Raw genomic sequence first — 16,861 nt, forward strand, 5'->3', positions numbered from 1 at the left:
ATGTGGGAGACGTGTGTGTGGGAGGCATGTGTGTGTGGGAGGCATGTGTGTGTGGGAGGCATGTGTGTGTGGGAGGCCAGTGTGTGTGTGGGAGGCGAGTGTGTGTGTGGGAGGCCAGTGTGTGTGTGGGAGGCGAGTGTGTGTGTGGGAGGCGTGTGTGTGTGGGAGGCGTGTGTGTGTGGGAGGCATGTGTGTGTGGGAGGCGTGTGTGTGTGGGAGGCGTGTGTGTGTGGGAGGCGTGTGTGTGTGGGAGGCGTGTGTGTGTGGGAGGCGTGTGTGTGTGGGAGGCGTGTGTGTGTGGGAGGCGTGTGTGTGTGGGAGGCGTGTGTGTGTGGGAGGCGTGTGTGTGTGGGAGGCGTGTGTGTGTGGGAGGCGTGTGTGTGTGGGAGGCGTGTGTGTGTGGGAGGCGTGTGTGTGTGGGAGGCGTGTGTGTGTGGGAGGCGTGTGTGGGAGGCGTGTGTGTGTGGGAGGCGTGTGTGTGTGTGTATGTGTTTGTGTGAGTGTCTGGGAGACTTTGAGATATGCGCCTGTAGACGAATGTCACCATTACACGTAATTTGTTTCTTACCCATATGAGAAGCTGGGTAATGACGACATTAGCCATCGCACAGGAGAGGTGCAGCGAAGTCCGACCATCTCCATCCCCATACGTCTCGTTCACCTCTTCCTTGGTGCCGTGGGCGAGGAGCAGGGCGACAAGTCGTAGGTCATCCTCCACCACAGCTCGGAGCAACTGCTGACCCAGGGGGATGTCAGATTGAGGGAGGGCAGCCAGCAGAAGTTTCTGTTCATACTTGGCTCTTATCCAGCGCTCCTTCTCCTCTCTGTAAGAAAATCCATCGCGAGAGAACACAGGGTATCAGACACGGCGACTAATCCCACCCCAAAACACAGCTCACACCCTCCCCCAAAACACAGCCCAAACCCTCCCCCAAAACACAGCCCACACCCTCCCCCAAAACACAGCCCACACCCTCCCCCAAAACACAGACCACACCCTCCCCAAAACACAGCCCACACCCGCACACAAAACACAGCCCGCACCCGCACAGAAAACACAGCCCAAACCCTCCCCAACACACAGTTCACACCATCCCCCAAAACACAGCCCACACCCTCCCCCAAAACACAGCCCACACCCTCCCCCAAAACACAGCTCACACCCTCCCCCAAAACACAGCCCAAACCCTCCCCCAAAACACAGCCCACACCCTCCCCCAAAACACAGCCCACACCCTCCCCCAAAACACAGACCACACCCTCCCCAAAACACAGCCCACACCCGCACACAAAACACAGCCCAAACCCTCCCCCAACACACAGTTCACACCATCCCCCAAAACACAGCCCACACCCTCCCCCAAAACACAGCCCACACCCTCCCCCCAAAACACAGCCCACACCCTCCCCCAAAACACAGCCCACACCTTCCCCCAAAACACAGCCCACACCTTCCCCCAAAACACAGCCCACACCCTCCCCCAAAACACAGCCCACACCCTCCCCCAAAACACAGCCCACACCCTCCCCCAAAACACAGCCCACACCTTCCCCCAAAACACAGCCCACACCCTCCCCCAAAACACAGCCCACACCCTCCCCCAAAACACAGCACACCTTCCCCCAAAACACAGCCCAAACCCTCCCCCAAAACACAGCCCACACCCTCCCCCAAAACACAGCCCACACCCTCCCCCAAAACACAGCCCACACCCTCCCCCAAAACACAGCCCACACCCTCCCCCAAAACACAGCCCACACCCTCCCCCAAAACACAGCCCACACCCTTCCCCAAAACACAGCCCAAACCCTCCCCCAAAACACAGCCCACACCCTCCCCCAAAACACAGCCCAAACCCTCCCCCAAAACACAGCCCAAACCCTCCCCCAAAACACAGCCCACACCCTCCCCCAAAACACAGCCCACACCCTCCCCCAAAACACAGCCCACACCTTCCCCCAAAACACAGCCCACACCTTCCCCCAAAACACAGCCCACACCCTTCCCCAAAACACAGCCCACACCCTCCCCCAAAACACAGCCCACACCTTCCCCCAAAACACAGCCCACACCCTCCCCCAAAACACAGCCCACACCCTCCCCCAAAACACAGCTCACACCTTCCCCCAAAACACAGCCCAAACCCTCCCCCAAAACACAGCCCACACCCTCCCCCCAAAACACAGCCCACACCCTCCCCCAAAACACAGCCCACACCCTCCCCCAAAACACAGCCCACACCCTCCCCCAAAACACAGCCCAAACCCTCCCCCAAAACACAGCCCACACCCTCCCCCAAAACACAGCCCAAACCCTCCCCCAAAACACAGCCCACACCCTCCCCCAAAACACAGCCCAAACCCTCCCCCAAAACACAGCCCAAACCCTCCCCCAAAACACAGCCCAAACCCTCCCCCAAAACACAGCCCAAACCCTCCCCCAAAACACAGCCCAAACCCTCCCCCAAAACACAGCCCACACCCTCCCCAAAACACAGCCCACACCCGCACACAAAACACAGCCCAAACCCTCCCCCAAACACAGCCCACACCCTCCCCAAAACACAGCCCACACCCGCACACAAAACACAGCCCACACCATCCCACAAAACACAGCTCACACCTTCCCCCAAAACACAGCCCACACCCTCCCCCAAAACACAGTTCACACCCTCCCCCAAAACACAGCTCACACCTTCCCCCAAAACACAGCTCACACCCTCCCCCAAAACACAGCCCACACCCTCCCCCAAAACACAGCCCACACCCTCCCCCAAAACACAGCTCACACCCTCCCCCAAAACACAGCCCAAACCCTCCCCCAAAACACAGCCCAAACCCTCCCCCAAAACACAGCCCAAACGCTCCCCAAAACACAGCCCAAACCCTCCCCCAAAACACAGCCCACACCCTCCCCAAAACACAGCCCACACCCGCACACAAAACAAAGCCCAAACCCTCCCCCAACACACAGTTCACACCATCCCCCAAAACACAGCTCACACCTTCCCCCAAAACACAGCCCACACCCTCCCCCAAAACACAGCTCAAACCCTCCCCCAAAACACAGCTCACACCCTCCCCCAAAACACAGCCCAAACCCTCCCCCAAAACACAGCCCAAACCCTCCCCCAAAACACAGCCCAAACGCTCCCCAAAACACAGCCCAAACCCTCCCCCAAAACACAGCCCAAACCCTCCCCCAAAACACAGCCCATACCCTCCCCCAAAACACAGCCCAAACCCTCCCCCAACACACAACCCACACCCTCCCCCAAAACACAGCTCACACCTTCCCCCAAAACACAGCCCAAACCCTCCCCAAAACACAGCTCACACCTTCCCCCAAAATACAGCCCACACCCTCCCCCAAAACACAGCTCACACACTCCCCCAAAACACAGCCCAAACGCTCCCCAAAACACAGCCCAAACCCTCCCCCAAAACACAGCCCAAACCCTCCCCCAAAACACAGCCCATACCCTCCCCCAAAACACAGCCCAAACCCTCCCCCCAATGCTGGGACTATTTCCGGATAAGGATATGAGGAAATTTATAACTATAAAATCTCGCAAAGAAAATCTTCACAGTAGCTTAATCCCAACAACAGTTTGCATTTATGTAGCTCCCATAATTTAGCAAAACATCCCTTAACAATTCACAGCTTGCAGGAGCTTTATTCTGTATCTAACCCCGTGCTGTACCTGTCCTGGGAATGTTTGATGGGGACAGTGTAGAGGGAGCTTTACTCTGTATCTAACCCCGTGCTGTACCTGTCCTGGGAGTGTTTGATGGGGACAGTGTAGAGGGAGCTTTACTCTGTATCTAACCCCGTGCTGTACCTGTCCTGGGAATGTTTGATGGGGACAGTGTAGAGGGAGCTTTACTCTGTATCTAACCCAGTGCTGTACCTGTCCTGGGAGTGTTTGATGGGGACAGTGTAGAGGGAGCTTTACTCTGTATCTAACCCCATGCTGTACCTGTCCTGGGAGTGTTTGATGGGGACAGTGTAGAGGGAGCTTTACTCTGTATCTAACCCCATGCTGTACCTGTCCTGGGAGTGTTTGATGGGGACAGTGTAGAGGGAGCTTTACTCTGTATCTAACTCCGTGCTGTACCTGCCCTGGGAGTGTTTGATGGGAACAGTGTAGAGGGAGCTTTACTCTGTATCTAACCCCGTGCTGTACCTGTCCTGGGAGTGTTTGATGGGGACAGTGTAGAGGGAGCTTTACTCTGTATCTAACCCCGTGCTGTACCTGTCCTGGGAGTGTTTGATGGGGACAGTGTAGAGGGAGCTTTACTCTGTATCTAACCCAGTGCTGTACCTGTCCTGGGAGTGTTTGATGGGGACAGTGTAGAGGGAGCTTTACTCTGTATCTAACCCCGTGCTGTACCTGTCCTGGGAGTGTTTGATGGGGACAGTGTAGAGGGAGCTTTACTCTGTATCTAACCCCGTGCTGTACCTGTCCTGGGAGTGTTTGATGGGGACAGTGTAGAGGGAGCTTTGCTCTGTATCTAACCCCATGCTGTACCTGCCCTGGGAGTGTTTGATGGGAACAGTGTAGAGGGAGCTTTACTCTGTATCTAACCCCGTGCTGTACCTATCCTGGGAGTGTTTGATGGGGACAGTGTAGAGGGAGCTTTACTCTGTATCTAACCCCGTGCTGTACCTGTCCTGGGCGTGTTTGATGGGGACAGTGTAGAGGGAGCTTTACTCTGTATCTAACCCCGTGCTGTACCTGTCCTGGGCGTGTTTGATGGGGACAGTGTAGAGGGAGCTTTACTCTGTATCTAACCCTGGGCTGTACCTGTCCTGGGAGTGTTTGGCTCTGGGTATGTGAAGTGGAAAGTGGTACATGAACAAATGCTGCTGTTCAAGCTGTTGGTTTTCTGTCCTGTTGATCCACTCCCTGGTTTTCGCGAATGTAAGTGTATGATACATCTCGATTTTGGCCTCAATGTTTGAGAGCGAGAGAAAAACTGTGATGGGGAGAAGAATAAAACTTCAAGAGGCTTTCTAAAGGTCAGTGATGTGGACAGAGTGGAGCTTTGTGATCTGAGCAATCACTTTAACAAAGCAAAGACGTGCACATTTTATCAGCAGCTTCCAATTCCGTCCAGCTCTTGTCTCCGTGTGTTTGAAGTGCCGCTAACAATGGCTTCCGCTGTTGAGCCCACCCAAGGGAGAGCAGAATCGATCGGGCTGAATAATACACCCACAGTGTCCAAGTCACTTCTCACAAAAAATAAATGCATTTTGCTTCATAACTCTTATCCCTCTGTATCTGGATAAAAAATTGAATCAATACGACCAGCTTCTCGGAGCATGCTCAGAACGCAGCTGACCTCTGAACTGTCTGCATTGACTGATAAGAGCTTGCAGATGGCTGGCTGTTGTACTGTTGTGTGAATGAGTGACTGACAGCACCTTGGCCTGATATCGACGAACAACACACAGCTTTCAAGTGCGTGCCCCTCCGAGACCACCTTATCAACGTCATTACATAATTAACCCTTTCAGGGCGTGGAGTGTCAATGATTGATATCCTCCGGTAAAGGCCTCGGAAGGGATATCATTGAGACAAAGAGTAAGCTGGCGTTTCAGTCCAGGACTAGAAACCCGCAGAACGTGAGTGGAAATCCCATCAAGGAATTGTGAAATTAGGTACTTTGTGGTCCAACAGGAGGTAGAGAATCGCAAAAAACTGCTGGAATTTCATAAAAGCCAACAGGATCAGCACTATCTTTCAGCAAAGGGAGCCTACTGTGTCCACCTGTCTGGGCCCACACGTGACCCCAGTCACACACTCATTATTTTCTTTATTCTTTCATGGGATATGGCTGTTGCTGGCGAAGCCAGCACAGATCGTCCCTCCACCATTTCAGAGCGGGAAGTTAAGAGTCAAGCATATTGCTGTGGACCTGGAGTCAGATTATCCTCACCCTGTCCCATTGTTATCTCCGCCAGGTTCAGCAGGGTGAGAAACACAGCCAGAATTAGAGGAGACATCAAGTGAGTCAGGAAGGCATTGAATGTCCAAACCAGTTCAGTCACAAGGGAGTTTGGCTTAATTGGATGGTATTTGTTTTAATGCAAGGAGTCTGACAAGCGAGGCAGATTAATTGAGGGCACCAATAGTGGGCAGCACGGTAGCATAGTGGTTAGCACAGTTGTTTCACAGTTCCAAGGTCCCAGGTTCGATTCCTGGCTTGAGTCCCTGTCTGTACGGAGTCTGCACATTCTCCCCATGTCTGTGTGGGTTTCCTCTGGGTGCTCCGGTTTCCTCCCACAGTCCAAAGATGTGCAGGTTGGGTGGATTGGCCGTGCTAAATTGCCCTTAGTGTCCAAAAAGGTGGGGTGGGGTTACTGGGTTACGGGGATAGGGTGGAGGTGTGGGCTTGGGTAGGGTGCTCTTTCCAAGGACCGGTGCAGACTCGATGGGCTGAATGGCCTCCTTTTGCACTGTAAATTCTATGATTCTATGAAACTAAAACATGGGGATATGAGGTCATTGCTGTCACTGGGACATGGTTGAGAGAGGGGCAAGATTGGCAGCTCAATATTCCAGGATACAGGATCTTCAGGCGAGATAGGGAAGGAGGTAAAAGAGGAGGGGGTGTCACAATTTTGATCAGGGAATCAATTACAGCAGTAAGGAGGAACGGCATCTTAGAATACTCTTCAAATGAGGCCATATGGGTAGAACGTAAAAACCAAAAAGGAGCAATCACATTGCTGGGAGCGTTCTAAAGGCCCCCTGACACTCCGAGAGAAATAGAAGAGCAGATATGTCCGCAAATTTCACAGAAGTGTAAAAGTAATAGGGCAGTGATGGTGGGGATTTCAACTTCACCAATATTAACTGGGGTGGTCAGAGTGTGAAAGGTTTAGAGGGAGCGAAATTCTCAAAATGAATCCAAGAGAACTTTTTAAGCCAGTACATAGAAGGACCGACAAGAGAGGGACTGTCCTAGACTTAATTTTAGCTAATGAAGCCGGGCAAGTGGTTGAAGTATCAGTGGGGGAGCATTTAGCAGACAGTGATCATAACTCAGTTAGATTTAAGATTGTTATGGATAAAGACAAGGATGGGCTTGAAATCAAAGTTCTAAACTGGGGAAGACCGATTTTAATAAGATCAGATATGATTTGGCCAGAGTGGACTGGGAGCCGAGACTTTTAGCTAAATCTGAGACAGAACAATGGAACGCAGTCAAGAAGGAAATAGGGAGAGCACAGGACCAATATGTTCCAATCAGGAAAAAGGATAGGACCAACAAATCCCTTGACCCTGGATATCGAGGGATGTCCAGCCTTGGCTAAGGAGAAAAAGGGGAGACTTACGGCAGATATGGAGGGCTCAATATGGCAGAAGCCCTGGAGGCGTAAAGAACGTACAAGAGCAACTTCAAAAGGAAATTAGGAGAGCAAAAAGAGGGCATGAAAGGATACTGGCTGGTAAAATAAAAGAAAATCCTAAATTGTTTTACAAGTACATTAAGGGTAAAAGGATAACTAGGGAAAGAGTCGGGCCCATTGAGGATCACAGTCATTTGTGTGTGGAGCCAGAGGATGTAGGTAGTGTTTGAAATGAATACTTTGTGTTGGTGTTCACTCTGTGAGGGACGGTGTCGGTATAGAAATCAGGGAGAAGGACTGTGATAAAATTAAAGAGATTAACACAGACAGAGAGGAGGTTCCGAGTGGTGTGGCAGCTTAAAGTTAGACAAATATCCAGGGCCAGATGAAATGTATCCCAGGCTGCTGAGTGAGACAAGGGAGGAAATAGCAGGGGGGCTAGCAATAATTTTCAATTCCTCTCTGGCCACAGGACTGGAGGATAGTCAATGTGGTTCCATTATTCAAGAAGGGAGGAAGGGATAAACCAGGAAACTACAGGCCAGTCAGTCTGACCTCAGGGGTGGGAAACTATCGGGAACAATTCTGAGAGACAGAATTGATCTGCATTGGGAGAGGCCGGGATTAATCAGGAACAGGCAGCATGGTTTTGTTCAAGGGAGGTCATGTCTGACCAACTTGATTGAGTTTTCCGAAGAGGTGTCAAGGTGTATCGATGAGGGAAATGTATCTGACATAGTCTACTTTGACTTTAGCAAGGCTTTTGTTAAGGTCCCACACGGGAGACTGACAGCGAAGGTAAGAGCCGATGGGGACCCCAGGACATTTGTCAAACTGGATCCAGAATTGGCTGAGTGGCAGGAAGCAGAGGGGGATGGGTGAGGGGTGATTTTCTGACTGGAAGCCTGTGTCCAGTGGGTCAGTGTTGGGGCCCTTGCTGTTTGTGGTTTATATAACTGATTTCAACATGAATGTAGGAGGGTTGATTAGTAAGTTTGCGAATGATACGAAAATGAGTGAAGTGGTAAATAGTGAGGACAGTCCTCGATTACAGGAGGATATAGACGGGCTGGTTAGATGGGCTGATCAGTGGCCAATGGAATTCAATCCGGATAAGTGTGAGGTGATGAACTTGGGCAGGACAAACAAGGCAAAGGGAATACATGATAAACGGCAGGGCCCTGGGAAGCACCGAGGATCAGAGGGACCTTGATGTGCATATGCACCCTTCCCTTAAGGTAGTAGAGCAGGAGTATACAGTGGACAAGAAGGAATATGGTATACTTGCCTTTATCAGCTGAGGCATAGAGTTGAAGAGCAGGGAGGTTATGCTGGAACTGTATTAAATGCTGGTTAGGCCACAGCTAGAGTATTGTGTGCAGTTCTGGAATCCACATTATAGGAGGGATGTGATAGCACTGGAAAGGGTGGGGAGGGGATTTACCAGGATGTTCCCTGGGCCAGAGAGTTTTAGTTATGAAGAGAGATTGGATAGGCCGGGCGGTGTTTTCGATCGCCCCTGTGGTCGCACCGCCCCCCGCCCCGGGACAGAGAATCATTCAACATGGCCGGCAGGTGTGGCCCCTACACAATCGCAAACTAATTATAAAATTCCACTGGGAATCTGTCTGGGCCTAGTGCCTTCCCCGACTGCACTGAACAAATAGTTGATAATTTCCCCAGCCCGAGCAGTGCCTCCAGTTCCTCCCCTCTTTCCCTTTCCACCACTGGGAAGACTAACCCATCCACAAACCACCATTGTTAAGTCTTCGTCCAGGGGCTCGGTAAAAGGTCTGAAAACCTCTACTGACCTTTCCTGGTGCCAAATCCAATTCCCCCCCCCCCCCCCCCCCCCGGGAGGCTGCCAGCCGCCTCAGCTGGTCAGCCAATAATGGCCGTGCTTCTCCCCATACTTGTAAACTTCCCTCTCGCACACCAAAGCTGGTTCACTGCCTTCCCGTCCACACCAACTCCAACTCTGTCTGAAGCTCCTTCCTCTCCACTCACAGCTCTGCTGTTGGGGCAGTCCTGTACTGATGGCCCATCTCAAGGATGGAACCCACCAACCCCTAACTCTCCGCCCTACTAGACTTGTCTTTATGAGCTTCCCCGATGACCACCTTTCGTGCTTTCCAGAACTTATGAAAATCCACAGGCGGATTCTCCGCTGGCTGACGGCGAAATCACCAAACGCGATTGAGAAGAGAATGGGTTCTGATGCTAAAATCGCAGCTGGCGCTGATTTGACGCCAAATTGCAATTCTCCGTCACTTGACAGTGGCGTCAATCTGTTCCAGAAGGCAGGTACAGTAAACACAGTCATTGGTGGGACCGAGCCGATATTCTCCGGGGCCTCTGCGATTCTGCGCCTTCGATGGGCCGAGTTCCGATGGCGTGGTTCACTTTGCTTTTCAAAATCGTGAAACTGGCATCGTGGGAGGGGGGGGGGGGTTGTGTCGCTGGCTGTGGGTTTCTGTCAGGGCTGGGGGGTCTGGAACGACGGGCACGGAACACCATTGCTGCAGCCAACCATGCCGCTGACTGCCCATAGTGTCACGGGGCGTATAGGTGTCCCTCGCCTCGGTGTCCTCTGGCCCCAGCTGACCCATCAGCTGTGTGGGCGCACTCCAGCATAACCAGTGCCATCTTGTTGGCGGGGATGAGTGTGTGTGGGGAGTGTAATGTGTGTGTGCAACAGGTGATTAAGAAGGCAAATGGAATTTTGTCCTTCATTGCTAGAGGGATGGAGTTTAAGACTAGGGAAGTTATGCTGCAATTCTATAAGGTGTTAGTGAGGCCACACCTGGAGTATTGTGTTCAGTTTTGGTCTCCTTACTTGAGAAAGGACGTACTGGCACTGGAGGGTGTGCAGAGGAGATTCACTAGGTTAATCCCAGAGCTGAAGGGGTTGGATTATGAGGAGAGGTTGAGTAGACTGGGACTGTACTCGTTGGAATTTAGAAGGATGAGGGGGGATCTTATAGAAACATTTAAAATTATGAAGGGAATAGATAGGATAGATGCGGGCAGGTTGTTTCCACTGGCGGGTGAAAGCAGAACTAGGGGGCATAGCCTCAAAATAAGGGGAAGTAGATTTCGGACTGAGTTTAGGAGGAACTTCTTCACCCAAAGGGTTGTGAATCTATGGAATTCCTTGCCCAGTGAAGCAGCTGAGGCTCCTTCATTACATGTTTTTAAGGTAAAGATAGATAGTTTTTTGAAGAATAAAGGGATTAAGGGTTATGGTGTTCGGGCCGGAAAGTGGAGCTGAGTCCACAAAAGATCAGCCATGATCTCATTGAATGGTGGAGCAGGCTCGAGGGGCCAGATGGCCGACTTCTGCTCCTAGTTCTTATGTGTGCGGCTGGGATGAATGCGCGTGGGGAGTGTAATGTGTGTGTGCGGCTGGGATGAGTGTGTGTGGGGAGTGAAATGTGTGTGTGCGGCTGGGATGAGTGTGTGTGGGGAGTGTAATGTGTGTGTGCGGCTGGGATGTGTGTGTGTGGGGAGTGTAATGTGTGTGTGCGGCTGGGATGAGTGTGTGTGGGGAGTGTAATGTGTGTGTGCGGCTGGGATGAGTGTGTGTGGGGAGTGTAATGTGTGTGTGCGGCTGGGATGAGTGTGTGTGGGGAGTGTAATGTGTGAGTGCGGCTGGGATGTGTGTGTGTGGGGAGTGTAATGTGTGTGTGCGGCTGGGATGAGTGTGTGTGGGGAGTGTAATGTGTGTGCGCGGCTGGGATGAGTGTGTGTGGGGAGTGTAATGTGTGTGTGCGGCTAGGATGAGTGTGTGTGGGGAGTGTAATGTGTGTGTGGGGAGTGTAATGTGTGTGTGCGGCTGGGATGAGTGTGTGTGGGGAGTGTAATGTGTGTGTGCGGCTGGGATGAGTGTGTGTGGGGAGTGTAATGTGTGTGTGTGGCTGGGATGAGTGTGTGTGGGGAGTGTAATGTGTGTGTGTGGCTGGGATGAGTGTGTGTGGGAAGTGTAATGTGTGTGTGGGGCTGGGGTGAGTGTGTGTGGGGAGTGTAATGTGTGTGTGGGGCTGGGATGAGTGTGTGTGGGGAGTGTAATGTGTGTGTGGGGAGTGTAATGTGTGTGTGAGGCTGGGGTGAGTGTGTGTGGGGAGTGTAATGTGTGTGTGGGGAGTGTAATGTGTGTGTGGGGCTGGGATGAGTGTGTGTGGGGAGTGTAATGTGTGTGTGGGGAGTGTAATGTGTGTGTGGGGCTGGGATGAGTGTGTGTGGGGAGTGTAATGTGTGTGTGGGGCTGGGATGAGTGTGTGTGGGGAGTGTAATGTGTGTGTGGGGCTGGGATGAGTGTGTGTGGGGAGTGTAATGTGTGTGTGGGGCTGGGATGAGTGTGTGTGGGGAGTGTAATGTGTGTGTGGGGAGTGTAATGTGTGTGTGGGGAGTGTGATAAGAACATAAGAACTAGGAGCAGGAGTCGGCCATCTGGCCCCTCGAGCCTGCTCCGCCATTCAGCGAGATCACCCATTTGGGGTCACCCATTTCAGACAGAGATGTGGAGGAATGCCTTCTCTCAGAGGATAGTCAATCTGCGGAATTATTTTGCGCAGAGAGCTGTCGAGGTCGATAAGTATGTTCAAGGCTGACAGAGACATTTTTAATCAGTGAGGGTATCAATGGTTGTGGGGATAAGGGGGGGAAAGTGGAGTTGAAGACGATATCAGATCAGCCATGATCTCATTGAATGGCGGAGCAGACTCGATGGGACGAATGGCCTATTCCTGCTCCTACCTCTTATGGCCTTATGAGGTGTTGTTGGCAAGGTGGGTATTTATTGCTCTTTCCCAATTGGCCTGAAGAGGTGGTTGTGGGCCTGCTTCTGGAACTGCTTTAGTCCGTGTAGTAAAGGTGCCCCTCATTGACTCAGCAGTTAGCCGCATTATTATAGTTACATTGGCACCACGTGCCTTTAAGAGGCCACGTGCCTTTAAGAGGCCACGTGCCTTTAAGAGGCCACGTGCCATTAAGAGGCCACGTGCCATTAAGAGGCCACGTGCCATTAAGAGGCCTGCCTGCATGTTCAGTCAGGAATGTTTCCCACTTGGGGAAATCTCAAACTGGGGGTATAGTTTCAGAATGAGGGCTCTCCCACTGAAAGTGTCTCAAAGGGTCTTGGTATTCCATTCCACAGGGCACTGGACACACTGCATATTCTCAAGGCTGAGTTAGATTGTTAACTGACAAGGAGTCGAGGGTTATGGGGAGCAGACAGGAAAATGGAGTTAAAACATAACCTGATCAGCCATGACTTGGGAGGGCCGAAGGGCCTGTTCCTCGGCTCTAATTTTCTTTGTTCTTATGATCTGATCAAATGGGCCAGCAGGCTCGGAGGGCTACCCCTGCTCCTATTTGTTACCATCTTATGTCCCTTTAAGGGTGCAGCCTGTACACACTGTGTAAACTGAATCATGTCCCTTTAACAGTGTATTCTGCATATTCAGTCAGTGTGTAGCCCTCAGTAATAGGGACCCTATAATTAGAATTAATATCAAGCTTCAGTTAGCTGACTGGAGACATTCCAAAGGCTGGGATTTGGGAAGTGCCGTAACTACTGATTAATTAGTTCCTAACACATTTTAATAGGGAAACACAAATCACTTACCTCTGCTGCCCTCTTTGCTGTGAGCCTTTTAATGTGAATGGAATTGGAATGAAAGTGTGTGAGTGTACATTACCAGAAGCCAGCAGGGACTCACTGCTTACAGCGCAAAGGCTGGCCCACTGCCAATACTGAGAAAGACCCTAACATTCAGTGACTAGAGTGAGCCACTCACCGTTGCTAAGCGGACTGAACAACAACAGAAGATTCCTCTCAGTTTGAGTAAAGTTTGCAGTTAATTAGATTATTAATTTATCAGAGGTGATGGATAGTACAACACACGCCTGCAAAAACACAAGGATTCCCAAGTACTAGGAGCCTTTTTTGGATATAAACAACTGATTATTGCACTCACATGTACAAACACACACTCAAACACACACACGTGACTGTCCCCAGCCCCATCACTGCACAGGATATGGGAGAGCAGACGTTTAGCCATGTTGAAGGTGACAGAGGCATTGGGGAGGGTTTCAGCAGCTGATCAGCTGAGGTGGAGTCAGGCAAGGCTACACAGATGGAAGGCGGCTGTCTTGGTGATGGAGAGGATGTGGAATCAGGAACTCAGCTCCGGGTAGAGACGGTGCCTGCCAGACAGTCTGGCTCCGGGTAGAGACGGTGCCTGCCAGACAGTCTGGCTCCGGGTAGACAGGGTGCCTGCCAGACAGTCTGGCTCCGGGTAGACAGGGTGCCTGCCAGACAGTCTGGCTCCGGGTAGAGACGGTGCCTGCCAGACAGTCTGGCTCAGGGTAGACAGGGTGCCTGCCAGACAGTCTGGCTCCGGGTAGAGACGGTGCCTGCCAGACAGTCTGGCTCAGGGTAGACAGGGTGCCTGCCAGACAGTCTGGCTCTGGGTAGAGACGGTGCCTGCCAGACAGTCTGGCTCAGGGTAGACAGGGTGCCTGCCAGACAGTCTGGCTCTGGGTAGAGACGGTGCCTGCCAGACAGTCTGGCTCCGGGTAGACAGGGTGCCTGCCAGACAGTCTGGCTCCGGGTAGAGACGGTGCCTGCCAGACAGTCTGGCTCCGGGTAGACAGGGTGCCTGCCAGACAGTCTGGCTCCGGGTAGAGACGGTGCCTGCCAGACAGTCTGGCTCCGGGTAGACAGGGTGCCTGCCAGACAGTCTGGCTCCGGGTAGACAGGGTGCCTGCCAGACAGTCTGGCTCCGGGTAGACAGGGTGCCTGCCAGACAGTCTGGCTCCGGGTAGACAGGGTGCCTGCCAGACAGTCTGGCTCCGGGTAGACAGGGTGCCTGCCAGACAGTCTGGCTCCGGGTAGAGACGGTGCCTGCCAGACAGTCTGGCTCCGGGTAGACAGGGTGCCTGCCAGACAGTCTGGCTCCGGGTAGAGACGGTGCCTGCCAGACAGTCTGGCTCCGGGTAGACAGGGTGCCTGCCAGACAGTCTGGCTCCGGGTAGACAGGGTGCCTGCCAGACAGTCTGGCTCCGGGTAGACAGGGTGCCTGCCAGACAGTCTGGCTGAGGAACAGACAATGGCCAGAAAGGGAAGTCGAGCCGGTGTCCGGGGAATGGAGTTTGTGTTGTAGTCATGTAGCTGATCAGAGGAGGTGAAGAGGTTGAGAAGAATTCCAAACCTAACCCATGACCACTGAGCCTCCTCCCTCGCTGGGTACATCTCTGAGCCGACACCCCGGCTACAGACAGCCCACGGCCTCCAAACGCTTCACACCAGAATTACAGCAGAAACCATCCACAAATTGCTGCACTCGGAAAAATCACCAACATGGAAGGCATCATTGCTCCAGTCAGAGAAGGGATAATTCAGGATGGGAACCATTGCGATTACAGCCCATGACCCTTACTGCTCGCTCATTCTCACATTCATAGCATATCCCACCATTCTGTAGCCTCCTTGCCCAATACTGAGCCTGACAGCAGCTCCACATTTCAATCAAGTGCAAACCGGGATCAGACAGACAACTAATTATTGAGGCACGAGGACTGAGAGGAAGTGGTGTAAATGGGCGGTACAATAGAGGCAGAAATGAGCAATCTCCTCCCCTGGAGTCTTCCCAGCTAAATGGCCACAGTGAGGGGCAAACAACATTGTCTCTTCAACAACAAAAGGGTCTTTGCACAAACACCACCAAAATCAGAATTCTGTCTAACAAATTTACAGTCCCGGATGACACATCGCCAGACCCCGACAGGGAAAACACCCAAACAAAAGCTCTCATCCTCAGCAGGAGGTGCTCTTCACTGATTCGAGGGAAGTGCACTGCACACTATAAACTTGCACAGAATGTTGGCTTCAAAGCAAGAGGTCGGAACCTTCAAAGGTTGCTAAGGGGCTGGAATGAACACTTCCCAAATGATTCTCTTGGCTGATAGCTGTGAAGTCTCCAGCAATGATGTTTTCAGTGTCTCCTGCTCCTTGTAGCATCTTAGCTGCCCACAGTGGCCAAGAACTGTGTGAATTGATGTGAGGGTTTTGTTGGGTGGGTGTGTGTGCGGGTGTGTGTGGGACCCGTACCCCAGTGAGAGTCAGTGTGTGTGGGACCCGTACCCCAGTGAGAGTCAGTGTGTGAGGGACCCGTACCCCAGTGAGAGTCAGTGTGTGTGGGACCCGTACCCCAGTGAGAGTCAGTGTGTGTGGGACCCCTACCCCAGTGAGAGTCAGTGTGTGTGGGACCCCTACCCCAGTGAGAGTCAGTGTGTGTGGGACCCGTACCCCAGTGAGAGTCAGTGTGTGTGAGACCCGTACCCCAGTGAGAGTCAGTGTGTGTGGGACCCCTACCCCAGTGAGAGTCAGTGTGTGTGGGACCCGTACCCCAGTGAGAGTCAGTGTGTGTGAGACCCGTACCCCAGTGAGAGTCAGTGTGTGTGGGACCCGTACCCCAGTGAGAGTCAGTGTGTGTGCGACCCGTACCCCAGTGAGAGTCAGTGTGTGTGGGACCCGTACCCCAGTGAGAGTCAGTGTGTGTGGGACCCGTGCCCCAGTGAGAGTCAGTGTGTGTGGGACCCGTACCCCAGTGAGAGTCAGTGTGTGTGGGACCCGTACCCCAGTGAGAGTCAGTGTGTGTGGGACCCGTACCCCAGTGAGAGTCAGTGTGTGTGCGGCCCGTACCCCAGTGAGAGTCAGTGTGTGTGGGACCCGTACCCCAGTGAGAGTCAGTGTGTGTGGGACCCCTACCCCAGTGAGAGTCAGTGTGTGTGGGACCCCTACCCCAGTGAGAGTCAGTGTGTGTGGGACCCCTACCCCAGTGAGAGTCAGTGTGTGTGGGACCCGTACCCCAGTGAGAGTCAGTGTGTGTGGGACCCCTACCCCAGTGAGAGTCAGTGTGTGTGGGACCCCAGTGAGAGTCAGTGTGTGTGGGACCCGTACCCCAGTGAGAGTCAGTGTGTGTGGGACCCCTACCCCAGTGAGAGTCAGTGTGTGTGGGACCCGTACCCCAGTGAGAGTCAGTGTGTGTGGGACCCGTACCCCAGTGAGAGTCAGTGTGTGTGGGACCCGTACCCCAGTGAGGGTCAGTGTGTGTGGGACCCGTACCCCAGTGAGTGTCAGTGTGTGGGACCCCTACCCCAGTGAGAGTCAGTGTGTGTGGGACCCGTACCCCAGTGAGAGTCAGTGTGTGTGGGACCCGTACCCCAGTGAGGGTCAGTGTGTGTGGGACCCGTACCCCAGTGAGTGTCAGTGTGTGGGACCCCTACCCCAGTGAGAGTCAGTGTGTGTGGGACCCGTACCCCAGTGAGAGTCAGTGTGTGTGGGACCCGTACCCCAGTGAGAGTCAGTGTGCGTGGGACCCGTACCCCAGTGAGAGTCAGTGTGCGTGGGACCCGTACCCCAGTGAGAGTCAGTGTGTGTGGGACCCCAGTGAGAGTCAGTGTGTGTGGGACCCGTACCCCAGTGAGAGTCAG

At 53.0% G+C, this 16,861-nt stretch overlaps 1 protein-coding gene across 2 annotated transcripts in view; it reads right to left on the minus strand.

Moving 5' to 3' along the window:
- LOC119972178 (arf-GAP with GTPase, ANK repeat and PH domain-containing protein 3-like) overlaps positions 1-16,861 on the minus strand; it is a 965,193-nt gene that overhangs the window by 2,995 nt on the left and 945,337 nt on the right. For both annotated transcript variants that reach the window (XM_038808502.1, XM_038808500.1), the window contains exon 15: positions 569-824. In XM_038808502.1, the coding sequence (XP_038664430.1) occupies positions 569-824 (256 nt within the window). The remainder of the gene's footprint in view (positions 1-568; positions 825-16,861) is intronic.

The sequence above is a fragment of the Scyliorhinus canicula genome, chromosome 10 (genome assembly GCF_902713615.1).
Source record: "Scyliorhinus canicula chromosome 10, sScyCan1.1, whole genome shotgun sequence".
NCBI lineage: Eukaryota > Metazoa > Chordata > Chondrichthyes > Carcharhiniformes > Scyliorhinidae > Scyliorhinus > Scyliorhinus canicula.